The sequence below is a fragment of the Gorilla gorilla genome, chromosome 12 (assembly GCF_029281585.2).
Source record: "Gorilla gorilla gorilla isolate KB3781 chromosome 12, NHGRI_mGorGor1-v2.1_pri, whole genome shotgun sequence".
In the NCBI taxonomy this organism is placed as follows: Eukaryota; Metazoa; Chordata; class Mammalia; order Primates; family Hominidae; genus Gorilla; species Gorilla gorilla.
In genome coordinates this window covers 35,446,084-35,470,886 of record NC_073236.2, presented here as the reverse complement: position 1 = coordinate 35,470,886, position 24,803 = coordinate 35,446,084, and the positions used below count along the sequence as shown (strand labels likewise).

The following is a 24,803-nucleotide window of genomic DNA, read 5'->3' as shown; positions in this document are numbered from 1 at the left end:
GACCAAGACGTCAGCAGGGCTGGTTCTTTCTGAGGCGGTGAGAGAAGTCTCTGTTCCAGGACGTGGGCTCAGATGGCCATCTTCTCCCTGGGCTTGCAGGCCATCTTCCCTCCATACACACCTGAGTCCACATTTCCTCTTCTAAGAACACAGGATCATATCGGATTAGGGCCTGCCCTAATGACCTCATTTTAACTTGATTTCCTCTGTAAAGACCCTATCTCCAAATACAGTCACATTCTGAGGTTCGGCAGGGTGGCTAGGACTTCAACATATGAAGAGAGGGTACCATGTAATCTGTAACAGCAGGTCATGGTAGCCACAGAAATCTTATTTCTCTAAAATACCTTCCAAAACAAAAACAAAAACTAGAATAAAAAATAACAAAGAATATATAAAACAACACAAAACCCACACCCTCACCACAACCACAGGACAGAAAATGTCCAAATTCCAAATGACTGGTAAATAGAAAAATAAACGCTAACTCGGACTCCATCTCTTTTGCTTCTGCTGCTGGCCTTTGCAAAGCGGAAACCTGGAGGTTGAAGAGGGTCTAAAATCTCCATCCTGAGTTTGCAAATGCTGAAAGCATAACCTGGTTGATCAGTACAAATACCCAGGGGTGGAAGTGCCCTGGGGACAGGAGATTGGTGAGACTCTCTCACCAATGGACTCTCTCCCTCTCTAAAAAAACAATGATGTTTATTCGGGAACGGGCATTACAATGGGAATAAGTATGGATGTGTTCCAGGAGGTAAAGGAAGACATTTTTTAAAGAAAAAATGAAACGGGTTACATAGGCTTTTATAAGACAATCATCTTTGGGGCCAGGCACGGTGGCTCACACCTGTAATCCCAGCATTTTGGGAGGCCGAGGCAGGCAGATCACAAGGTCAGGAGATCGAGATCATCCTGGCTAACACGGTGAAACCCCATCTCTACTAAAAATACAAAAAATTAGCCAGGCGTGGTGGTGGGCGCCTGTAGTCCCAGCTACTCGGGAGGCTGAGGCAGGAGAATGGCATGAACCCGGGAGGCGGAGCTTGCAGTGAGCCGAGACCGCACCACTGCACTCCAGCCTGGGTGACAGAGTGAGACTCCATCTCAAAAAAAAAAAAAAAAAAACTTAGCTGAGCATGGTGGCGGGAACCTGTGATCCCAGCTACTAGGGAGGCTGAGCCAGGAGAATTGCCTGAACCCAACAGGTGGAGGTTGCAGTGAGCCCAGATTGCGCCACTGCACTCCAGCCTCGGCAACAGAGAAAGAATGTCTCAAAAAAAAAAAAAAAAAAAAAAGAGACCTGAAGGTGCCTCATATACTGTTCAGAGATATTCATGCATGTAACAGTCTACACTCGGTGTCTGCTTTCTCTTTGCTTTTACTTAGCAATGTGTCCTGATATGTTTCATATGAAATTATATAGCACTCTCTCATTATTTTTAATGGCTACACAGTGATATATTTTATGAATGTATAGACACTAGATGCAAATGAATACATACCAATGACTTCATCTGCATAAAGTTCAGAAATAGGCAATACTAATATGTTTTCAAAATTCAGGATAGAGGTCACCTCGGAGGAGGAACAGGTCAGAGACCAAGGGGTAGGAGCTGACGGGGGTGCTGTTCATGCTATTAGGAAAACAGGAGCCTAGGAGAGACAGGGTGACACCATCTTAAAATCAACTGCATCTTTTTTTTTTTTTTTTTTTTTTTTTGAGACAGAGTCTGGCTCTGTCACCCAGGCTGGAGTGCAATGGTGTGATCTGGGCTCACCGCAACCTCCATCTCCCGGGCTCAAGCCAACCTCCCACCTCAGCCTCTGGAGTAGCTGGCACTACAGGCGCACAACATCATGCCCGGCTAATTTTTGTATTTTTTGTAGAGACAGGGTTTTGCCATGTTGTCCAGGCTGGTCTCAAATTCCTGGGCTCAAGCAATCCACCCACTTCAGCCTCCACAAGTACTGGGATTACACACATGAGCTACCGTGCCCATCTCAACCCCATCTTTTTTTTTTTTTTTTTTTTTTTTGAGACGGAGTCTCACTCTGTCGCCCAGGCTGGTGGTGCGATCTCGGCTCACTGCAACCTCCGCCTCCCGGGTTCAAGCGATTCTCCTACTCCAGCCTCCTGAGTAGCTGGGACAACAGACGCATGCCACCACGCCCAGCTACTTTTTGTATTTTTAGTAAAGACAGGGTTTCACCGTGTTAGCCAGGATGGTCTCAATCTCCTGACCTCGTGATCTGCCCGCCTCGGCCTTCCAAAGTGCTGGGATTACAGGCATAAGCCACCGCGCCTGGCCCCAACTCCATCTTAAAACTAGCAAGGCACATTCCTTGCTAGTCCCAACTCATGGTCATAAGATGCTATGGCTAAAAGAGCAGTTTAGTAATGCCTGCAAGGACAAACTCCTACAACAACAAAATGTCCAGATGCTCCAATATTGCCTAACAATATATGATTTAAGATAGTTATAGTTACAGGACTCAATGGCTCACACCTGTAGTCCCAGCACTTTGGGAGTCCAAAGTGGGTGGACTGCTTGAGCTCAGGAGTTCGAGACCAGCCTCGGCAACAGAGCGAAACCCTGTCTCTACTAAAAATACAAAAAAATTACCTGGGCATGATGGTGCACACCTGTGGTCCCAGCTACTTGGAAGGCTGAGGCAGGAGGATAGCTTGAGCCTGGGAGGTGGAGGTTGCAGTGAGCTGAGATCAGGCAACTGCACTCCAGCTTGGGCAACAAGGTGAGACCCTGTCTCAAAAAAACAAAACAAAACAAAATATATATATAGAGAGAGAGAGAGAGAGAGAGAGTCATGCTTTGATATATTTATGCATTAAAATGCCAAGGATAACTTTCTTTAAATCAAAAAGCACTAAATTTTGTTATGTTGTCAGCCCAGCCTCATGTAGACATAGCTTAGTTTTTACATAGATAAGACCCCTATATAAGAAGAGTTTAATATAAAGAGGGTGTGTTCCCCCTCTTGCTTTCTGAGGATGGCCTACTCTGTAACTGAGTAGCTTTCAATAAACAATCGCTTCTCACTGCACTCTGCGACTTGCCTTGAATTTCTTCTGGGCAAGATCCAATAACCCTCCCTTGGGGTCTGGATCGGGACCCCTTTTCCAGCAACAATATTGTTTCTTGAACTCAGTGGTGGTTATGCAAGTGTGTCCACATTTTAATCATTCATTGAAATGTACATGTACACTTGTGATTTCTGCACACCCGCTTCAATTTTACAAATTTTATGCTCACAACCCATTGGGAGAGGTATATATACAGGGAAATAACTATGGATCCGTTTGGTAAACAAATGTAGAACTCAACTATCTTGCACTCTTGAAGCAGCTGACTCCAGTGCCGCAGGGGGCTACCTGCGTGCCAATTCCACACCCAATAATCTTGGGCAGGTTACCAAAGTGTGAAGACCCTGACTGAAAAATGGGAGTAATAATACAACTACCTGATATTGTTGCAAGGATTTAATATAACTTATGTAAAGTGGGCAGAAGTGCTCCGCAGGCACAGAGCAGGTGTTCAATAAATGCCAGGACCAAAATACCACGAAACTGTAATTTTTATAAGGAAAAGGATCTTTTCTTCAGTGCTCAACGAGGAAATATTATGGGGCCGTGCGCAATAGCTGACGCCTGTAATCCCAACGCTTTGGAAAGACTAAGCGGGAGGATCGCTTAAGCTCAGGAGTTCGAGACTAGCCCGGGGAACATAGCGAGATCCCTTCTCTACAAAAAAAAATTTTTTTTAATTAGCTAGCGTTGCGCGGTGGCCGTATGGTGGCCAATGAGGTTTATCCAAAGCGCGATTATTGCTAATTGAAAACTTTTCCCAATACCCCACCGTGACGACTTGCAATATAGTCGACATTGGCAATTTTTAACAGTCTCTACGGAGACTATTTCAGTAAAAATAAATAAATATGGTGCGCGCCTGTAGTCCCCCCTACTGGCTGGCGCGGGAGGATCGCTTGAGCCCAAGGTTTCCAGCCTGAGCGACAGAGCAAGACACCTTACCTAGAAAAAAAGAAAAAATAAATATTTTGGGTGAAATATCCAGGGCCGGCCTCCTTGGAGAGGGCGCTCTCACGAAGGAGCGTGGCCCGAGGTGCTGGGACGCGGGAAAGACGTCTTCCTGGACCGGTGAATTTCCAGCTCCACAGACTCCGACCGCGCGAGCATACTAACCCAGCTCCACTTTCTGCCGCTCGCGTCCCCTTTAAGACGGAGCCATGACATCATCCCAGACACTGCGCAGCCTACCTTGGCAACGCCGCGACCACTTTTTTCCGGACGACCTCAATTGGCTGGCCAGCCTCCGGAGGCCCCGCCCCCTTCGCGCAGCCAGCCCCGGGCACCTGCTGTCAATCGGGCCAGGTGGGAGCGATGATTGGCCGCCGGGCCCGCCCTCCAGAAAGCCCCGCGGGGCTCGCGTAGGCTGCAGGCTCGGGGAGGGAGGGCAGCGGCGCCGCGTCGGGAGCCGCCGCCGTCCCGGTCCTCCCGCCCGCCCGCCCATCCGGTGCCTCCTGCAGCCCACCTGCTGGGCAGGGCCGGCGCGGCCCGGCCATGGAGTCCTACGACATCATCGCCAACCAGCCTGTGGTCATCGACAACGTGAGGCCCGGCAGCCAGGGGGAGGGCGGGCGCCCCGCCCCCGGGGGCGCACGCGGCGGCGCAGGGAGAGACCCCCGCCCGCCTCGGCGCGTCCTCCGCTCACTGCGTGGCCGTCGCCCCCGCCGGGCCGCTGGCTTCGCCCCGGGGGCGCGCGCCCGCTTGGCCTTGTAAGGCCGGCCATGGGGCGAGCCCCCTCGCCCGCGTCGCAGAGCCTCTTCCCCGACCCCTCCGCGAGTCGGGCGGGGAAGTTCAAGAGAGCTTGAGTGACAGCCGGGCGGCCGGGCGGGGACGCGCCCCGGACTCTTCTCAGTTGAGATGCGGTTCCTGGGCAGGTTTCGACACCAGTCCCTTTCCGCGTCCTTCGGCCCTGGCTCTGGCTGCCTGGCGGAGGTGGGGTAGCATTTGTCATTTGCACACTGCTGGCTTTATCTTTGGGGCTGCACCCCGAGGCAACAAATGCAGGATGCTCTGTCACCCACATGTCCACCACCATCTGGTTTGCCTTTTGGCTACTTTGACTTTCTCCTTAAATGCTCCCTGTGCTGAGCAAACATTCCACAGCCAGCAGGGTAATGGAGAGTTCATGGCCACTCTTCCCAGTATCAGCAAGCAATTTGGGGTGATCATTTGGAAGCCTCAGAGGAAAGATGTCATCAGGCTTCCTGTGGCTTTGTCCTTCAGCAGTGGGGCTCGGTTTGCTTTCAGCTGCCTTAGGAAGATTTCTGGCTTCCGAGCTCTGATATGGGGAGAAGATAAGGGCTGGAATCTTTGAGTCTGCCCCTAGCTGGGTATGTGCGTCTGGTGTGCGGGCCTTGGAGTTTTTGGTAATGACTCACTTGTGCTCTTTCTGGGATCTGTCTCCCTCCCACATGACCCCGTGGGGTCCCTGAATGACTGTTTTAGAGTACCCGTGTGGGTTCCCTGAGTCACAGCAGGGGATGTTTAATAAGGAGGTTAGCACTGAGCTTGGGGACGTGCTGTCACACCAGCAGGACGCTGCAGGAAGGAGCAGGCTACTTCCTTTCTTGATGTGCAAATAACTCGTATAGGCTAATCAACAGGCTTATAAGTTAAAAGGGCTACCGCTCGGCCCCTTGGGGATTCCAGCCCCTCCTCTGTAACTTGGAGATGTTTGTTTCTGCTGCAGACTCAGAGGGTTGCGATGAAGATTGGTGGGATTGAGTTGAGAAGCTTATCCCTTCGCTGGGTGGGAGGTTTCTAATTGCCCCGTTCTTTGGGGGATCCTTAAGTCCAGCTTCCAGGTGGGGGCAGCGATAGGACCAAGTTCTCCTAGTAGTCTCTGGGAAGCCACTTGAGGGAAGCTGCCAGTCATCCCATGCACCCATTGGTCTTCTCCAGCAGGCCCTGTAGGTGGTCCATGTTCCATGCCTTCTGGGTACTTGGGGGAGAAGGAAGCTGTTGAAAAAAAAAAAAACCCACACAGAGGGGTTTCTTCTAGCTTTTGGGAGTAGCATGTGCTATGGAATCCTCCTGCTGGAGCCAACCATTAGTTGTGCAGAGGAAGGTACCCTTCGTGGTTTCTCTATCTCTGTATTATTGACATTCTGGGCTAGCTCATTGTTGGTAGTGCAGGCTCACCTGTGCATTGTAGGATGTTTAGCAGCATCCCTGGCCTCTGCCCACTAGATGCCAATAGCATCCCCCACTGCATGTCCCCTCTGCCCAGCTGCCAGACATTGCCAAATGTTGCCAGAGCAGGGGGATACAAAATTGCTCCCAATCTTGAACCATAGGTGTACTTGTAAATGATCCTGGCAGGGTCCCTGGCTTCCTCCTTGGCCTGCCTTGACGGGGCAGCCAGCTCTCTCCATTGCGGGGGACTGGCTTCATCTAGTGGTGCATGTGGGCAGCTAAACTTTGTTTTTCCTTGCAGGGTTCGGGGGTGATTAAAGCTGGCTTTGCAGGAGACCAGATTCCCAAATACTGTTTCCCAAACTAGTAAGTGTGGCTCAGGCAGCAGCCTCAGTCCTTTTGTTTACCTTCTGTAAGAACATTGGCCTTCTGTCACAGGGCTCTTTGAAGACAATTTGGGCCCTGACCTGTATGGAAAACACCAAATTTGTGAGGTTGACACTCTTGAGAGAGCACTGAAAGAACAAGACAAGCGTTCTAGGGTTCCCCTTTGTCTTTGGAGTCTCTCGTTTTGGTCTTGTTGAGCCAGCAAGGAGGAAAAGCAACCAGCATTTCCCTGGGGATGGGGTGTGGTAGCAGCAGCAAGAATAAAGGGAGACACCTCCGAGGGGAGCCCTAAACTCGGAGCAGGAAGAGTGAGGAATTAGATGCACAGCCACCCTTTCCTCCCTGGAAGTGTTTTCTGCCGGGCTTGTTTTCAGACTCTAGAAAATGTCTTGTTTCAGTTAAGAGGGGATCCTTTGCCCTGTATGGTACTGGTGGGGGCGGGAATAAGAGAGAATTGCAAACCCAGAGAGCCTGGGGTGCCCCTTGCGCCCACCACGAGCCCATTGGGAAAGTTGCCCTTAGGAGCACCTCTTCACAAATCCTGGAGGCTTTGGAATGAGTGGCCTAAAGGCAGGGGGCAGCAGGGGATCCTAGGCCCCGAGTGGCAGGCTAGCCCGAGCCCGGCCTGGTCTGGGACAGAGCTAGCATGGTGCTCCCTGTCGAGCTTCAGCATTCCTTTCTGACTGCATGGGTATAATTAGAGGTTCCTTTGCCTTTAGTGGTAGCTCATCAGATCCTATAGTTTCCAAGAACTGAATCTCTGATCCAGAAGCGCTGGCAGTGGGTTAGGGCGCTTGACTGAGTGAGAGCAGGGTGCACAAGGGAGCCCCGACCCAGCTTCCTGGGGCTGTCCTCCCTCAGTCTGTGGATGGTGACGGCAGCCCTGCCCCACCGAAGTCAGGAGCGTGGGCTGAGTCACTGTGGCTGCAGGAAGCCGACCCTCTGCAAGGGCTGGGCCATGGAGGGCTGGGTTCTGGCGCTCAGACATGCAGCTGTCTCTGCTGACCATGCCTTCTGACCCTGAGCTTCTCGTCCTGCCTAGGCCCCCTCTCTAGCCCCGAACCCCATAGGCCCCAGTTCCAACCTGTGCCTCCCAGCCACATCCTGGTGTTTGGAGGCCAGGTACCCTCTGGGCGGCTATGGTTGGATTTCGGTTTTTCTGGACACAAGCTCCGCCATGCTTCCTGCCCACCTTGCTGACGTTATCCATCCTAACAGTGTCGGGCGGCCGAAGCACATGCGGGTGATGGCTGGAGCCCTGGAGGGAGACCTCTTCATCGGACCAAAAGCAGAGGTAACACCGAGGAGCCTGCCTTTCCCTGGGGGTGGGGTCCTCAGTTGCAGGGGCATGGCATGTGTTCTTGGGCCTCTGCTGGTGACCTCCCGGGTACCTCCTCCAGGCTCCAGCTGGGAAGTGCTGTGCAGGGGCACCTCCCCCTGAGATGGGGCAGCAGTTCCTCTTCTAGGGAGCATGGGTAGAGCTCATCGTGTCCTGTCTTTTAGAAGCTATTTGGAAGCTACAGAACCAAGAACTGATCAAAAAGTGATATAAGAGTCAGAATCACACACACTTCACGTCTGCTCTAATGAGGGCCATGGGGCCGCCTCTCACAGTGGAGCCAGAGTGTCCCACCAAGGGGCTGCATGGCCTGATCAGACCCTCAGGAGAGCATGTGTGGGTGTGGGGAGAGCAGCAAGCTGAGCGTGGCCAAGGGCAGTTTAGGCGCCTGAGGAGCATTGTGTCGGGTGCCGGGGCGTGGGGCATGCGTGGTTCTGGGCCCAGAAAGGGGAGGCCTGAGCTGGAGGTGCAGAGCGTGGGGGTCTCGCAGATGGGGTCCGTAGGAGCCGAGGCGGTGAGAGGAGCTGAGTGGTGCTAGGTGAGAAGGGGCATGGCTGGGGGGACATTGAAGGGCAGGTGGAGGCAGCATGTCAGTGCAAACAGGGGACTGGTGAGGACCGGCCAAAGGGCTGGGGGGAGAGGCGCAGGTCAGGGGGCACAGGTGGCCCAGGAGGGGCCGTGTTGGGCAGCTGCAAGGTGCCGGCGCTGGCCAGAGGGGAGCTGGCAGAGTGTGAGGAGAATGTGGGGGATGTGCCGGCAGTGAGAATGGGGAAGAAGAGAGCCTGCAGATTGCGGGGCACACTGCCACCCTCTCTGATCCCCCCAGCTGAAGCTAGCTGGGCTCTAAGAGCCTAAGAAGCTGGTGGGCAGGTGAGCCCATGCTGAGTTCAGGACCCGCCACAGACCCTGGGACACCCAGTGAGCAGGGGTGGTTCTGGTCAGGGCAGGTGAGGGTCAGCTTCCAGGAAGGCGGAAAGCAGCCGCTGAGCAAGGGCCAGGTGCCACACCTCCCTTCCCACCCCACCAGGAGCACCGGGGGCTGCTGACCATCCGCTACCCCATGGAGCACGGCGTGGTGCGAGACTGGAACGACATGGAACGCATCTGGCAGTACGTCTACTCCAAGGACCAGCTGCAGACCTTCTCGGAGGAGGTGTGGCAGCTGCCCCTCCTGCATGCTCTGCATTCTCCTGGCCATGCCCCTCTCCTCTGCGTCCCGCCTCGCCGGGCTCCCACATTTCCCTTCTACATTTCTAGAGGGCCTGCTGCCTTTCCGTGTGTGTCTGGGCGCGCATGCGTACCCAGTGGCTGCTAGGCAGAATCTTCCAGAGAGAGCTGGATCTCCGGAAGAGTAACTGCCAGCAGATAAAGGGATGGGGCCCTCAGGAGGGGTAGGAGGCTGAGCCGCCTGTGCGCCAGCGGGTGTGGTTCTCTGGAAAGAGCCTTTTAGGGCCTTGCAAGTTGCCTCCTCTGATGCCTACAACTGTCCCGTCCCTCGCAGCATCCTGTGCTCCTCACGGAGGCCCCGCTCAACCCGAGTAAGAACCGGGAGAAGGCGGCAGAGGTGTTCTTTGAGACCTTCAACGTGCCGGCCCTGTTCATCTCCATGCAGGCTGTGCTCAGTCTGTGAGTGCCCCCTAAGCCTGGCCTCCCTGAGTCCTGTCCTCCCTGTGCCGTCCTGCTTGCCATGACCAGGGTCTGACTTCCCTGGAAAAACAGCCCCTTGATGACTCTTCCTCTAGGGAGTCCCTCGTGTCCTCTCTTCAGACTAGATAATGCAGACGTGCCAGGGTTCCTCCCCTGGGTGAGGAGGTCCCCGTGCCTCAGTGGCTGAGGTGAGGGGATGCTGACCTGGTGACAGGTACGCAACGGGACGCACGACAGGAGTGGTTCTAGACTCAGGGGACGGGGTCACTCATGCTGTGCCCATCTATGAGGGCTTTGCCATGCCTCACTCCATCATGCGGGTGGACATTGCCGGCCGCGACGTCTCCCGCTACCTCCGACTCCTGCTGCGCAAGGAAGGGGTTGACTTCCATACCTCGGCTGAGTTTGAGGTTGTCCGGACAATCAAAGAGGTGACAAGGGGCGAGAGGGTGTGGACACGACCTGGGGTGAGGAAAGGGTGGCACCAAGGCACAGGTGTCCCAGGTGCAGCCTTCTGAGGGCTGTGTCCCTGTCCCCGCAGCGAGCGTGCTACCTGTCCATCAACCCACAGAAGGATGAGGCTCTGGAGACGGAGAAGGTGCAGTACACGTTGCCGGACGGCAGCACGCTCGATGTAAGTGGCCGGGCCTGGCACTGGAGTGGCAGCCGATGCCCAGCCTGGGGGAAGGGGTAGCCCGCTTCTCCAGGAAGCCTGTCTGCCTCAATCTTGTACACTAAAGGTGGGGCCTGCACGATTCCGGGCCCCCGAGCTGCTGTTCCAGCCGGACCTTGTGGGGGATGAGAGTGAGGGGCTCCATGAGGTGGTGGCCTTCGCCATACACAAGTCTGATATGGACCTGCGCCGGACGCTGTTCGCCAACATCGTGCTCTCAGGTGGCTCAACGCTTTTCAAAGGTACTGTGGCTTGAGAGTTGGTGGTGGTGAGATGAGGCCCAGGGCAGCTGGACCCTCAGAGAGTATACCCTCACCCAGAGCCATATTCTGTTGGCTTTTTGGTGGTGCTCAATGAACATTTTTTTTTAACAGACCAAAATTTAAAATTAAATTTTGTTTATTCTGTGAATAGAGGAGAAGTTTACACAAGCTCTAAAGTGTATTGTGAGTGTCGAGCAAGGAGCATGTGCGGCTTCATCTCACGCTGCCTCTGTGAGGATGCAGGGCCCGCAGGCAGCCATGGGGCTGGATCATTTCTCAGCCTTGCTGTTCATCCTGGGAAGAGCTGCTGATAGAGGGCCAGCAGTAGCTGGGGGCCCTGAAGGCTGGGTGCGGGAGCTAGCAGTGAGGAGGCCGGGTGCAGACCCCAGGCTCAGCCAGCTTTGTGTTCACAGGCTTCGGAGACCGATTACTCAGTGAAGTGAAGAAGCTTGCCCCAAAGGATATCAAAATCAAGGTGAGGTTACAGAAACTCCCCCTGGGGCACTAGGGCGCTGGCAGCCTTGGCATGGGGAGGAAGGGTGAATGCTGCCCCCAGACCCGCTCACCAGCTCACGTCCACCTAGTCCTGCTCTTCCCAAGGCCGCTGCTGCTACTCCCCAGCTGATGCCTTTGCTGTCAGGCTTCAGGACCTGGGGAAGGTGACCCCAAGGCTGGGAGGATGGCTTTTGGGTGGGGACCCACAGTTAACGTGGCCACTTCCTCCCTCTAGATCTCAGCCCCGCAGGAACGGCTGTACTCCACATGGATTGGGTGAGGCGGGGCTCAAGGGAGGGCTCTGGGAGGAGACCACTTTACCCTGGATGCTCCTCCCATGGTTGGCCTAGGCCACGTGGAGGTGGGTGGATTTCCCTCCCAAATTAGGGAAATGGAACTCTGAGCACCCAGGAAGGTGGTTGGCTCCCTGACAGGTCCACAGCAATACTATCCCTCCATCCCCACAGTGGCTCCATCCTGGCCTCGCTGGACACTTTTAAGAAGATGTGGGTGTCCAAAAAGGAGTATGAAGAGGATGGCTCCCGTGCTATTCATCGCAAAACTTTCTAGTGCCCAAGGAGGGCGGGGCATGTTGGGAGAGGGGGAGGGACGGGAGCCAGAGCCTTTAACCCTTTTTGGTCTGGGCTCGTATACTAGGCTTAGGGTCCCCTGCATGCCCTGAACCCCTGGGTGGGCGGCACAGCAGTGCCCCCCTGCAGCCTTCCCCTCTACACACACACGACATGCACACACAAGTAACATTGAGCTGCATGGACAGGAGCCCTGAGCTGGCGTGTGGGAATTGAGTGCCATGTCAGGCTGTTGTGGGTATCCCCCTGGCAGGGCCAGCTAGGCCTGTGGTTCCCTGCTCCGACTCTCAGGGCTGCCTCCCTGAGCTCCAGGGCCAGAATGCCTGGATGCCTGGGTAGCCAGTTTGGCTGCAAGGGGCAGCCAGCAGCTCCCACTGGTGTGTCACTGCATCCATTGCCACCTCCTGTTCGTGACCTGACAGGGTGACACAGCCCCTTTCACACTCTGTCCTCTGATCTTCCTGGGTAGATGCCCTGGTGTAGGCTGAGTACTGAATGGTCTTCCATTCCCAGCAAGGGGGTGCAGCCCAGGGTCAGGCCCTTCAGAGCCAGGGCAGAGGATGCATGGTGGCCAGAGCTGCTGCACTGTCCTTTTCAGAGCACTTCATCCACTTGCTCCTCCCTCTACCCTTGGCACCCTGGGTGGGAAAGGGTTGATGCTCATCATTTATTGAGGGGAAGCCACTTATTAAGGAGTCAGACCTAAAAGGGGGTGGGGGACATTTTCTTACCTCACCCAAGAAAGAGGTCATCACTTTTGCTGTGGCCAGGGCCCCACCTCCCTCTCTCAGATATGTACAATAATTTAACACGGTTGCCTGAAAAAAAAACTTTTGTAAATCATTATAGTAATAATTATGGACAAGGCCCAGTGTGTGGCTCTGTTTTCTTGTGGCTCTCTCTGCTGTCGTTTGTTCTTCCATCCCTGGGGACTTTCAGAGAAAAGACCAGAGAGATTGCAGCAAGGCACTGGCTCTAGCTCAGCGGCGTGAAGGTTTCAGTAGTTGGCCCACCAACGTGGCACAAAAGGCCTCAGGAGGCTGGGCTCTCACCCTGCAGCATAATTCCCTCACCTGTTACCTCCCCTGCTGCAGTCCACCAGGGGAAGTAGAACCAGGCTACCTTCTTTGCCCCCGGACCCTGGACAGGCCTATTTGAGCACCTCTGCTCACCCCATTCAGCCAGGGCTAAGGCTGATGGACACCAGCAATGATGCAAGCTCACGCCTTCAGACATGTCAGGATGGGGAAGGCAGGGAGAGGCAGAGAGGCTGTGAGCTTAGCCAGGCCCTAGAGGAATAGGCAGAAGAGCAGGGAGAGGAAGGGCAGAAGGAGCAGTGAGGAATTAGGGTTTGGAGAATGTCTGCTCTTTACTTCCTTAAGTGTTTGAGAACCTACAGTGTTTCCAGGATGGTGCCGTGTGTTTGGGGCCAATGGTCAACAAGTTATATCCTTGCCCTAACAAATACACACGTCAAGGGAGTAAGACAGATGAGCCATTTTATTACAGAGTTGTGGGGGCCGAGGCGTTAGTCATCTAGCCCGACAGGTGGGGCAGGCCGACTTGCAAGGGCCCAGAGGTTAGCCAGAGATGGGGAAGGCATTCTATGCAGATGTGAGAGCCCAAAGAAGCACCTGGGACCAGTGGGGCTGGAGAGGAAGGCAGGGACCCAATGCCCAGTCAGCAGGGAAGGGTCAGTGGTCTGTGGCCATTGTGTGAGATGAACGAAAAAGGTGGGTTGAGCTGGCACGTGGAGGATTGTTAGCTGTGTTCTGGGAGATGGGTGGCCAGCCATAGAAAGATGGTGACCAGAGCAGTGTGTTGTAGGCAGTTGGGGTTTGTGGGGGTGAGGGCAGCCCCAGGACTGAGGAGATGAGGTAGGAGTGAGGAGAGTACTGAGGCCTGTCTGCCAAGGCGTTTTGTGAGGCTTTGTGGTCACAAGGCAGTTATGCTTGCACTGGCCCTCAAAGGGAAAGTAGAATTTGCATGGAGAACTCCATATTAGGGCACCCTCCAGACCAGTTCTTCCCACAGGGCTCTGTTCATGGCACCACTGGCTCCCTGCCTCCCAGGTTAGAGCTTTATCCATCGACGCTTTCCTCTTCCCTGTCTCTCCCACTCTGTCAGTCACCAGGTTGTGTGGTTCTTCTGTAGTACCTTTCCCACTGGTCCTTTCTTTTCCAGCACAGCCACTGCCACCATAGGTTATGACCACAGCTCCATTCCCTGGCCACCCAGTCTATTTGCTCGTGGATCTAAAGCCCAGATAAGATTGGTTCTGACACCTCCTACTCCAAAGTGTCAAGTGGTTCTCCACTGCCTGGTGACATGAAACAATTGATGTGATGCTGGTAAAACCACCTACGTGAGCCACATGTTGTGTTTGACTCAGGCCCCTTGAGATCTGTTCCTTCCCTGTTTTAGGTTTACCCCTCATGTCCTTTGCCTGCTAGCCTTCAGGCATGCTGTTCTCTCCATGGGAATGACCTTCGCTTGTGCCTGTCAAAATCTTGTCCTTTAAGGCAAAGCACCATCCTTTGTACCCCCTCTTCTGGCAGGTTTAAGTGCTCAGACTCTGCCAGCTTCTTACTGTTGGAAAAAGCTACAGATGAGGAAGGTAGTACAGCTGGAATGAAGCCTGTGTTGGATTGGAGTTGGAGGTAGTATGAAGTCATGGTTTTAATACACATACAGATAGATACACACACATCTGTGTGTGAGAGCCAGCATTAGAACATACACATGCATTTCCTAGCCCTGTCTGTTGGGAAGGTCTGGAAGCAATGACACTACAATAGCAATGAGCACATACAGTGTCCAGATCTTGGTTTCTAAATACCATTCTGGGAAAAAGTTCTTTATTCTGTACTTGTAAATAGTTTAATACCATTAGTGTGAGGCCTGTGTTCTTCCTTGGTGAGGGAAGATGGGCTCCATTTTCTAAACTAAGCTCAGATAGAAGCCACTTCCACCCAAGAGCAAAGGTTTGGTCCTCCTAGTAGGGGACATGACATTTCCCCTGGGACAATTCCCTGAAACGGAAAATAATAGATGAGCTTGGAATATTCTGTGGTACCATAAAGTAAGGAAGTGAAAAAGGGAAGGGCTTGTCTAAAGGACACAAGAACCAACTAGAAGGAGCACCCAATGCTCAAATCTGTAACGGATGATAAGCCATGGCATAAAATATGTGTGAGTCATACTCATGCAAATAAATAACTGAATAAATGTATACATGGGGAAGAAGGGACAGTTCTCACTTATGGTAAAATTCCAATTGATGTCAAAGGAATTGTGGAAAAAAAGTCACCATTGAGGAAACACCATAGTGATCATTGTTGCAGGTAAGAATGGAGACAAAAATCAGTGGGCAAAAGTAAAGACATTTGTGTTGTCTCTATCCCTCTACAAGATACTTATTAATTACAAAAGGAGAAATAGTAACTTTATGGTGGAGAGACATTGACACTACCTTAACCAAATAATCAGAGTATACATCTCCAGTAATAAGTCATTGTCTCTTTTTTTTTAAGAGGATCTCACTCTGCTGTGGAGGCTAGAGTGGAATGCAGTGGCACGATCACGGCTCACTGCAGCCTCCATCTCCTGGGCTCGCAGGATCCTCTTGCCTCAGCCTCCAAGGTGCTGGGGCTACAGGTATGCACCACCACACCCCACTAGTTATTTTTTTGTAGAGATGGGGGTCTCACTTTATTGCCCTGGTGAGTCTCAAACTCCTGGCTTCAAGTACACCTCCTGCCTCAGCCTCCCAAAGCACTGGGATTACAGGCATGAGCCACCAAGCCCGGCCATAAGTCATTCTCTCTTTTTTTCTTTGCTTTTTTGAGATGGAGTCTCTCTATGTTGCCCAGGCTGGAGTGCAGTGGTGAGATCTCAGCTCACTGCAACCTCCACCTCCTGGGTTCAAGCGATTCTCCTGCCTCAGCCTCCTGAGTAGCTGGGATTACAGGCGCTCACCACCACACCCAGCCAATTTTTGTATTTTTAGTAGAGATGGGGTTTCACCAGGTTAGCCAAGCTGGTCTCGAACTCCTGACATTAAGTTATCTGCCTGTCTCAGCCTCCAAAAGTGCTGGAATTACAGGCGTGAGCCACTGGGCCTGGCCATAAGTCATTGTCTCTTGATGATGCACTAAGAGGGGCCTGATTTTCCCTCTGGTATTCTTGCATCACCTCAATCTAACCAGGAGCAAGCAGTAGGCAAACCCAAACTGAGGGCAGTCTACAAATGAATAGAGTTACCTTGTTCAAAAGTGGCAGGTCATGGGGACAAGGAAAGACCAAGTGCAATGTGAGATCCTAGGTTGGAAAAAAGACCTTACCAGGAAAGCCAGCAAAATCATGATAAGGTCTGCTGGTTAGTCCATAGTACTGCATCAGTGTTAATTTCCTGGTTTCAATAATTATGCTATGGTACTGCCAGGTGTTAACATTAAGGAAAACTGAGTGAAGGTTAAGTAGGAACTCTCTATTATTTTTTGCAATTTTTCTGTAAGTCTAAAATTATTTTAAAATAGAAAATTGCGCTGCGTGTGGTGTCACATGCCTGTAATCCCAGCACTTTGGGAGGCCGAGGCAGCAGGATTGCTTGAGCCCAGGATTTCGAGGTTCCAGTGAGCTATGAACAAACCACTGCACTCCAGCCTGGGTGACAAAGACCCTGTTTCAAAAATAATAACTTAAAAGTTGGGGTGGGGGAAAAGAGCTCAGGGTCTGGAGCTATGGTCTGGGTTCACAATCTTGCCACAAGAAGTTGCTAGCTGTGTATTCCTGAGCTGTCCCCAGGCTTCCCCATCTCTATTATGGGGATGGTAATAATAGCAGCTTCCTCATGGGTTTATTCACAGCCTGGAAGACAAGCCTGGAACATTTTATTCCAGAAAATAAAAAGAAATGCTCAAAGAGGCTGGGCGCAGTGGCTCACGCCTATAATCCCAGCACTTTGGGAGGCCGAGGCGGGCGGATCATGAGGTCAAGAGATCGAGACCATCCTGGCTAACACGGTGAAACCCCATCTGTACTAAAAATACAAAAAATTAGCCAGGCGTGGTGCCTGGCGCCTGTAGTCCCAGCTACTCAGGAGGCTGAGGCAGGAGAATGGCATGAACCCAGGAGGTGGAGCTTGCAGTGAGCCAAGATCACGCCACTGCACTCCAGCCTGGGCAACAGAGCGAGACTCCATCTCAAAAAAAAAAAAAAAAAAAGCTCAAAGAATGATAGAGGCATGTCAAAAGGCCACAGGAGCCAGCTTGAAGAGGTTCCTGCTGGCCAAATTTGGAACAAATTAAACATCAAAAAATAAATAATGATAGCCATGGATTATAATCCACTGAATAAAATAAGAAAGCATGAATCCATACTGATAATTAGTAAGCTGAAAGTTTGATGAGGAACAAGGTATTGACATTTCTAAGTACTGCCTCATAAGATAATAAAGAGCAACTTCACAGTGAAGTTTGGCAGACATTAGCTTCATCAAGTGACGGAAGTGAACCTCCTCAGCAGTGGACAAGTCGGTATCACGTGCCTCCCAGGAAGGGTGCAGCATTCCTTGCCCACCATGCGTAACCTGAATCCAGTGTGAAACAGACAAACCCAAGTTGTTGGTATAATTCTTAAAAGTGTCAAGGTTGCGATAGTCAAGGAAAGACAGGAACTGTTCCAGATGGAACTAAGGGCAACACGTGATTCTGAGTTGACTCCTTTTGCTATAGAAGACGTTATTGGAACTTCTAGCAAAACTTAAATGAGTCTGAAGATTAGATGGTAGAAATATACAAATCGTAGTTTCGTGATTTTGATGGTCATGTTGTGGGTATTAAGAGAATGTCTTTGTAAGAAATAAACATGCGTGTGATGGGGCATCAGATCACCTTACTTTCAAATGGCCCTGGGAAAAAGTTCTTCCTTGTATACTTGGAAAGAGTTTAATACAGTTAGAGTGAGGCTTATATTCTTCCTTGGTGAGTGGAGATGGCATCCAATTTAAGCTGCTAAGTGGCCAGAGGTTCAGATGGAGCCCACTTCTACCCAAAAGCAAAAGTTTTGTCCTCCTAGTGGGGAACATTATATTTTCCCCCCTACCACTAGGGCTCCCAGTTACCATGAGGCAAGGAAGTGAGCTATTCCATATGGTTAGCCTGAAGCAGTTCTCAGCCTTGCTGTTGGAAACACCTGTGGAACTTTAAACTTCTGATGCTTGGGTCCTACCCCAAGATACTATTTTAATGTCTGGGTGTGGCCTGGGCACTGGGAGTTGTAAAAGATCCCCAGGTGATTCTAAGGTGCAGCTAAATATGAGACCTACTGACTCAGGGATTGGATTTATTGATCTGTGTATTCTTTTCCTATTGGTGCCACAGAAAATTCTCACAAACTTAGTGGCTTAAAATAACACAAGTTTATGGCCGGGCACGGTGGCTCACACCTGTAATCCCACCACTTTGGGAGGCCGAGGCGGGCGGATCACAAGGTCAGGAGATCAAGACCATCCTGGATAACACGGTGAAACCCTGTCTCTACTAAAAAAAAAAAAAAAATTAGCCGGGCGTGGTGGCGGGCGCCTGTAGTCCCAGCTATTCAGGAGGCTGAGGCGGGAGAGTGGTGTGTACCCAGAAGGCGGAGCTTGCAGTGAGCCAAGATCGTGCCACTGCACTCCAGGCTGGGCAACAGAGCAAGACTCTGTCTCAAAAAAAAAAAACAAAAAAACAAAAAAGCAAGTTAGTTATTATCTTACGGTTCCTAAGTCTAATGTGGGTCTCACTAGGCAGAAATCAAAGTATCAGCAGGGCTTCACTCCTTTCTGAAGACTAGAGTATCATTTCCTTGCCCGTCCCAGCTTTTAGAAGCTACTTGCCTTCCTTGGCTCGTGGACCCCTTCCTCCATCTTCAAAGCCACCAACATTGCATCTCTCCGACCATTCTGAGTCACATCTCTGACTCTCTTCTGCCTCTTTTGTGCTTTTTGGATCCACCTGGATAATCTGGGAATAACTATTTTAAGGTCAGCTGATTAGCAACCTGAATTCCATCTGTAGTCTTAATTCCTTCTTGCTATGTGACCTAACATATTCACAGATTCTAGGGATTTATGACGCGGACATCTTTGGGGGATCATTATTCTGCCTGCCACTGTCTGGAAATGTACTGGAGATTTTTCTTTCCGCTTGTTTTTTTGGTTTGAGACAAGGTCTCGCTTTGTCACCCAGGCTGGAGTGCAGTGGCACGGTCATGGCTCACTGAAGCCTCAAACTCCTGGGTTCAAGTGGTCCTTCCCACCTCAGCCTCCCAAAGTGTTGTGGTTACAGGCATGAGCCACCATGCCCAGCCAATTTTTCTTTACAAGTAAATTGGTTAAATTTTAAAAAAGAAAAGCAAAGACTTGGAGATGAGGGAGGGAGAAAACAGATTGGATTAATGATGTGGGGAGTCAAAAGTCTCCCTCAGCCGAGTTTGAGTTGGAAGAGATATGGAAAGGGAAAGGCAGGCCAGCCACACAGGAGGGCTTAGTGACAGCACAGACTAATCTCATGGGCGTGTAGGGGTTAGATTTCACAGGGGGTTATCTGAGAGCTCCCCTTCCCAGAGGAAAGGGCCTTAAATGGCAGGTCAGTGCTTGGGCATTTCCTGGACACAGGTCATGAACAACAAGGATGGAAGCAATAGCTTTTGACTACACCTTCAGGATGGGCAAGATGAGGGGAAGGGGCTTTTCTCTGACTATCAGCTCCCACTGAAATACCTACTTTCGACCAATTTTGTGAAGATAGTAACTGAAGCCACCTCTGGCTAATCTCCACACAAAATGAAAAGGTATTTCCATTTTGTAGGTAAGAGGTTTTTGAGATTTTAACTTGTCCCAAGGTGTCACAGGTATGAAGCAGCTAAAGTGGGCTTTTTTGGCATTTCTCCCCTCCCTTATTCCCGTGCGTATCTCAAGCATTAAAACAAAACAAAACAAAACAAAACTATATAAATACCTGAAAGGGTGGTAAATGTCTACATATCAAATATCCAGAGTTCAAATTCTTCTCAATTTTTTTTCCTTTATAATTGTTTTCAAATCAAGATCTAAACAAGGTGTGCATGCTGCTGACTGGTATCTCCCTTTTCTGTTTCTCCACATGTTCTCCCTACCTTTTCCCCCCACTCCTTGCAATTTATTTGAAGAAACATGGTCAGTGATTTCTGAAATTGTTCCATATTCTGAATTTTGCTGCTGGTATCCCCATGAATTCTTACTTTGCACCTGGGTCCCTCAAGACTTCAAAATCCCCAAAACTCTCTTCACAAGGCCACCCTGTCTGTATGAGGATACTGTGAGGACCTACTATCCGCTCAGCTCTTTACATATTAAGCACCTCATAAGGTATTTACCTTTTTGTAGTTGTACTTGACCCCCAGAGAACATGTCCACAGAGATAGAGCCAAATGATGGAGCCAATATTTTAAGTCCTGTCAGCCTGACTCCTCAGCCCGCCCCTTTCTCTCATACCAGGTGGTCCCATTCATTGCATTACGGGTTGTCGATCTATTCTTATTATTAATCTAAGCACTATACACTGGTTATACACTTTCAGTAAGTGGATGGCAAGCTAGCATTAACAGACAGCTTTTCCCAAAATAAGAATATTCCATGCCTACCAAAGAATACGGGAAAGAAATAAGACCAGCCATCTATGGGAGAAGGAGCCAATGCAATGGCTAGTCTTTACTGGAAAGAAGAAACTTTACAGCACATTTTGAGTAATTTAGTGCAGGTGCTCAGTGTGCCAGCTGCTGGGGCACCAGCTTGTAATGGGCTCCACAGCGGGGGCATCGCTGGGCCTCGCCTTTGTGCAGCCAAAACCAGACGACGCTGGTATTGTCCTCTTCACCTAAAAGGGAAAAAAGGTGGTTTATGGTCACCCAACCTAGAAAGGGAGACTTTCAACATGAATTTCTTTTCCTCAGACATCTCTGATACACAAGTAAGACTATGGTTGATATCTTAAGAGATCAGTTCAAGCCCTCCTCCCATTCTTCAGATGAAGAAATTGAGGCTCTGAGTTCACCTATGAGTAAACTGACCTTGTATCAAGGTCACTGTAAATTCTAACAATTCCCTTGCCTATGTAGAACGCAAAGCAGGGTCCGTTCTGGTATGTATCCCTAGTGTCTAAAATGATGCCTGGCATAGAAGCAGTATAACAATAAATATTTGCTGGGTGGGTACTCCTTCATGCCGCACTCCCAGTGAGCCAGTCTTACCGCTGTGCTGCGCTTCTTTCCAGTAAGGATGAACTATCAGGCATAATGAGGCTTGAGAGTGTCAAGACCCTTAGAGAAACTTACCAACATGCACTCACACACTGAAGATTTGAGGCAGCTTATAGACTACTGTAGGATATATTAAGCAAGTGGATAAAAAATAGAGGTGAAGTACTTACAGATGCAGCCTACTATTCTCTTGTTGGAGATGGAGGGGACTAAATTAGGGTCTTCCCTGGTGCCTGAAGCTCCCTTTGGGGCCAGTATATTGTATGGGTCCTGAAGAAAAAACAAAAAACAAAACAGAAAAAAAACAAGAATTGAACCATTAGGCCAAATAAGCCCTACCTTCCAGAAGCTCAGGGGACTGTTCCTACAAGCCAAGTTTCCTGTATCAAATACTCCCAGAGAGGAGAGCACTATGAACACATCCAAGGCCGTAAGTTACACAGAAGACACAGAAGAGAGTTTCTCACCAGTCCCTTCTTTGCAGCCAGCATGATCTCCCTCTCCAACCCAGTCGCCTGCTCTTCATCAGTGGGAACACCACCTAAAGGAAGATACGTGAATTATGACGCTGACTGAAATGACTGATAGAAAAACTACAAACAGAAATGATCAAGCAAAATGCTGCCCTGAAACTTCTGTATAAGTTTTAGCAGGCTCACAAGCTCCTAAAGGCTACTCACATCCATGGTCCCCTAAGAACCACCAAGTACCCATCCACACAAGCGGCAGCACTGGGGGGAGCTTTTTTTTTCTTTTTTGAGACGGAGTTTTGCTCTTGTTGCCCAGGCTGGAGTGCAATGGCGCGATGTTGGCTCACTGGAACCTCCGCCTCCCGGGTTTAAGCGATTCTCCTGCCTCAGCCTCCCGAGTAGCTGGGACTACAGGCGCACGCCACCACGCCCGGCTAATTTTTGTATTTTTAGTAGAAACGGGGTTTTACCATGTTGGCCAGGCTGGTCTTGAGCTCCTGACCTCAGGGGATCTGTCCGCCTCGGCCTCCCAAAGTGCTGGGATTACAGTTGTGAACCACCGCGCCCGGCCTATGAGCTTTTCTTTCTCCAACCACCGAGGCAAATTTGTCGACATTTGTCTAAAAGCATGTAGAACCCACTCGGCTTGAGGTGGGCGCAGGTTTGAAGGGAGGCCGGACCCCTCCCCATCCCGGTGGCAGTCCCGGTCCCTCCCAAGGTCACCCGGCACCTCCGTTTAGGATACTTTCGCAGCGGAGTGAGTTCGGGGAGCGGCAGGAGCAGCGGTCCAGAATTACAGGGAGATGCCTGCAGTGCCTGAGGCACTGGGGACCGTAAAGCGGCCACTGGGACCTCGAGAAGCTGCACGAGCCGCGCCGCTTTGCCGCCCTGGGACCACCCTGGGAGAGCAACACTCTGGTCCCTGGCACGCCCGGAGACCCGAGTACCTCCAGATGCCATGGAGCGCACCGCGGCCGCGCCACTGGGGCCGCGAGCCCTCAGGGCCTGCGCGGCCAGCGTTCCAGCTCCGCGAAGTAACCTTGAAGCCATTGCGTCCGCGACTAGCAGCAAAACTTCCGGGAACAAGCTGCAGAGACAGGCGGGCCTTCCGGGGGCGGGCTTCTTTCTCCTCCCGGTCAGCTTTCCGCTTCCTCCCAGCCCTCGAGCCCGCGCACTTCCAAGACTGTGGCGGGGGCGGAAATTGCGCATGCCCAGCTCTGCCTCTTTCTGCACCGCGTAGTGGCTGAGGCTTGGGGGCGGGTTTGCTCTTTAATAACGCTGGGAGGTGGGAAAGTCTTTTTGGTCCCTGGTTGAGCGGCTGAACCACATTGGAGTTCCTATGGGTCTGGCCCCGTAGTCGTGTTCAGCAAACGTGGAGGCTGCTGATGGAAGCTATTAGGTCCCCGTCTGTGAAGAGACTTACTGAACCCCAAATGATTTGAATTTAGAAGTGGGCTCCTAAAGATCACTGCGTTCCTTACTAGGCTGGTTAGTGGCAGGGCTGGTTCTGGCAGTGCGTGGGCCGTCGCGAGCGTGTCGCATTGGACGGGACCTACCTGCAGTCCTGGCCCAGTTTCCTGTTAGAGTTGTACTGTGTGTGGGAGGCGCGGAGGTCCCGGCCTGGGGAGGAGGACAGGGCCGGGGGCGGGACCCCATACCAGGACCAAGGCCCTGGTGATGTGAAGGAAGTGGCCACTCTTCTTTGAGGCTACTAAGGGAGGAGGAGCAGGAAGGGGAGTTGATAATAGGAAATGGAGTTAGAGCCTGCTGTGACTGGAGTTCCTTGTTTGAAACGGAAAACATATTCCGTCCATGGCTTCCCGTTGCCCATAGGCTAAGATGTGCAAATTTCTTAGGGTGAGCTTTAGTCAGTATAGCCCTGTGACAGGCTAGCTGCATGCGGTATCTGAGTTTCCCTACCAGATAGAAAAATCCCTTTAGAGTGGGAATTAATGCTCATCATTGAATCTTCAGTGCCTTGCAGAGGTCTGGTATATAGTAGGATCCAGTAATTTTAGTAAATTTACTACTTGGATAGAGTATACAAAACCAGTTTATAAGGGCTTCTCCTGGCCCAGTGAGGTCAATTGGAGGCAACTTGGGGAGAGTTGAAGGCTTAGGTGCTCCCACCTGTCTCATGCAGGCTACAGTATTTTCAAAAGGACGTGGTGGAGCGTTGCTTCACAGGAGCACGTCTGGTCTTCCTGGGTGCCCCCTCCACCAATAAAAAAAAAAAAAAAAACCTGTATTCTAAGGCCAAAATTTCTTTAAAGGTGGTTTTTGCTTCGAATGGCTTCACTGTTACTCCCTTCTCCCTCACTTCCACTGCAACCCCTCCAAATTGAATTGGGCGAAAATTCTGAGGAATGTTCCCCAAGGATCTGTAGTTAATTTGCAACTGTGGTTAAGGTGTTAGGCAGGAGAAAAAAGCATTGGTCTGGAAAGTAGCCCCACCAGCTAGTTCAGCCACTTTTTATCCTTTGGGCCACCATTTCTACATCAGTAAAACTGTCGTTCAACTAGGTTAGTATTTCCCAAAGTGTATTGCATGGCATCCAAGTCTCAAGACATGATCTCAAGAAAAAGGACTTGGTCAAGACAGGGAGGTCCTGCATTTGATGACCACCCTTTTGGAGATGGACACTAGCATAATAAAGGCTCTGATTAGGCTTGCAATAAAGACCTCTTATTTAATTTACCTGCAGTTTAAGCCAGAGTTTCCCTGTCTTAATTGACCACAAAACCCTTTCTGAGGAACACCTACTAACTTGCCCCTCAGCAAACCAGTGAGGTATTCAGCTCTGATATGTTATGATTCCCTGCTGCCTGACCAGAAGTGGTTTACTCCAGGCTATAAAATGGAAATTGAGTTTAGGCTTCTCACTCTCATAGTAGGCTTGCCTAATAATAGGAAATTTTTGCAGGCCCTCATCCAACTCAGGAAAACCTCAGCCTCACTCTGGGATTATTTAGATTGTGTGAGTGAGCTCCAAGGTCAGGTCCAGGCTCCCCAGATGTCCCCGCATCCCTTGCTGCTTCCAGCTCCTACCACTGTCAACTCACACCCAGTCCCTCAGGTCTCCTTTGGAAACAGTTGGCTTGGGGAACAGTCTGCCACCTCTGCTCCATCATTGTCTTTGCCAGCACAATAAACTTACTATTATTTTTATAGGATAATTTTCAGTTGTCAAAATAAATGTACATTATAAGTCGAACAGCACACATATATAAGGAAAAAACTAGCAGTTTGGTGCTTATCCTTTTTTTCCTTTCCCTATGACAGAGTTTCTCAACCTCAGCACAACTGACATCTTGGGTTGATAATTCTTTGAGGGAGGTTGTGCATTGTAGGATTTAACCCTATGTCATTAGCACCTCCCTGACATGATAACCAAAAATATCTTCAGCCATTGCCACAT

General features: G+C 50.9%; 2 protein-coding genes and 1 non-coding gene across 5 annotated transcripts; 2 read left to right on the top strand and 1 right to left on the bottom strand.

Moving 5' to 3' along the window:
- The first annotated feature begins 3,792 nt into the window (after positions 1-3,792).
- Positions 3,793-3,933, top strand: LOC115933682 (U4 spliceosomal RNA). Its single transcript, XR_004069536.1, has one exon. It is a non-coding gene; the product is annotated as a U4 spliceosomal RNA (small nuclear RNA).
- Positions 3,934-4,284: 351 nt separating this feature from the next.
- Positions 4,285-12,502, top strand: ACTR1B (actin related protein 1B). Of its 3 annotated transcripts, none has more exons than XM_063695579.1 (11): positions 4,285-4,411; positions 6,543-6,607; positions 7,847-7,922; positions 8,995-9,120; positions 9,469-9,593; positions 9,829-10,045; positions 10,156-10,248; positions 10,355-10,529; positions 10,964-11,025; positions 11,281-11,321; positions 11,513-12,502. In XM_063695579.1, the coding sequence occupies exons 3-11, from the start codon at positions 7,866-7,868 to the stop codon at positions 11,613-11,615; spliced, it is 999 nt and encodes a 332-aa protein (XP_063551649.1). In that variant the 5' UTR covers positions 4,285-4,411; positions 6,543-6,607; positions 7,847-7,865; the 3' UTR covers positions 11,616-12,502. The 3 variants fall into 3 exon arrangements, with proteins under 3 accessions (XP_063551649.1, XP_030863791.1, XP_018875539.2); XM_031007931.3 differs by having other exon boundaries at positions 4,353-4,648; XM_019019994.4 differs by lacking the exon at positions 4,285-4,411 and adding an exon at positions 4,696-5,038.
- A 7,831-nt stretch (positions 12,503-20,333) lies between these two features.
- Positions 20,334-23,102, bottom strand: COX5B (cytochrome c oxidase subunit 5B). Its single transcript, XM_004031463.5, has 4 exons — positions 22,332-23,102; positions 21,382-21,455; positions 21,085-21,184; positions 20,334-20,532 (listed from the first exon to the last, which is right to left on the bottom strand). Exons 1-4 carry the CDS (start codon positions 22,591-22,593, stop codon positions 20,420-20,422), a joined length of 549 nt encoding a protein of 182 aa, XP_004031511.4. The 5' UTR covers positions 22,594-23,102; the 3' UTR covers positions 20,334-20,419.
- Positions 23,103-24,803: the final 1,701 nt, after the last annotated feature.

Coding starts and splice junctions, on each gene's coding strand:
- COX5B (XM_004031463.5), bottom strand. CDS start 22,593: ATGCGCAATTTCCGCCCCCGCCACAGTCTTGGAAGTGCGCGGGCTCGA. Junction 21,456..22,331: donor GCGCTCCATGGCATCTGGAG/GTACTCGGGTCT, acceptor ATCTTCCTTTAG/GTGGTGTTCCCACTGATGAA. Junction 21,185..21,381: donor TGGCTGCAAAGAAGGGACTG/GTGAGAAACTCT, acceptor TTTTTTCTTCAG/GACCCATACAATATACTGGC.
- ACTR1B (XM_019019994.4), top strand. CDS start 4,964: ATGCGGTTCCTGGGCAGGTTTCGACACCAGTCCCTTTCCGCGTCCTTC. Junction 5,039..6,542: donor GCTCTGGCTGCCTGGCGGAG/GTGGGGTAGCAT, acceptor TTTTCCTTGCAG/GGTTCGGGGGTGATTAAAGC. Junction 10,530..10,963: donor TGGCTCAACGCTTTTCAAAG/GTACTGTGGCTT, acceptor TTGTGTTCACAG/GCTTCGGAGACCGATTACTC.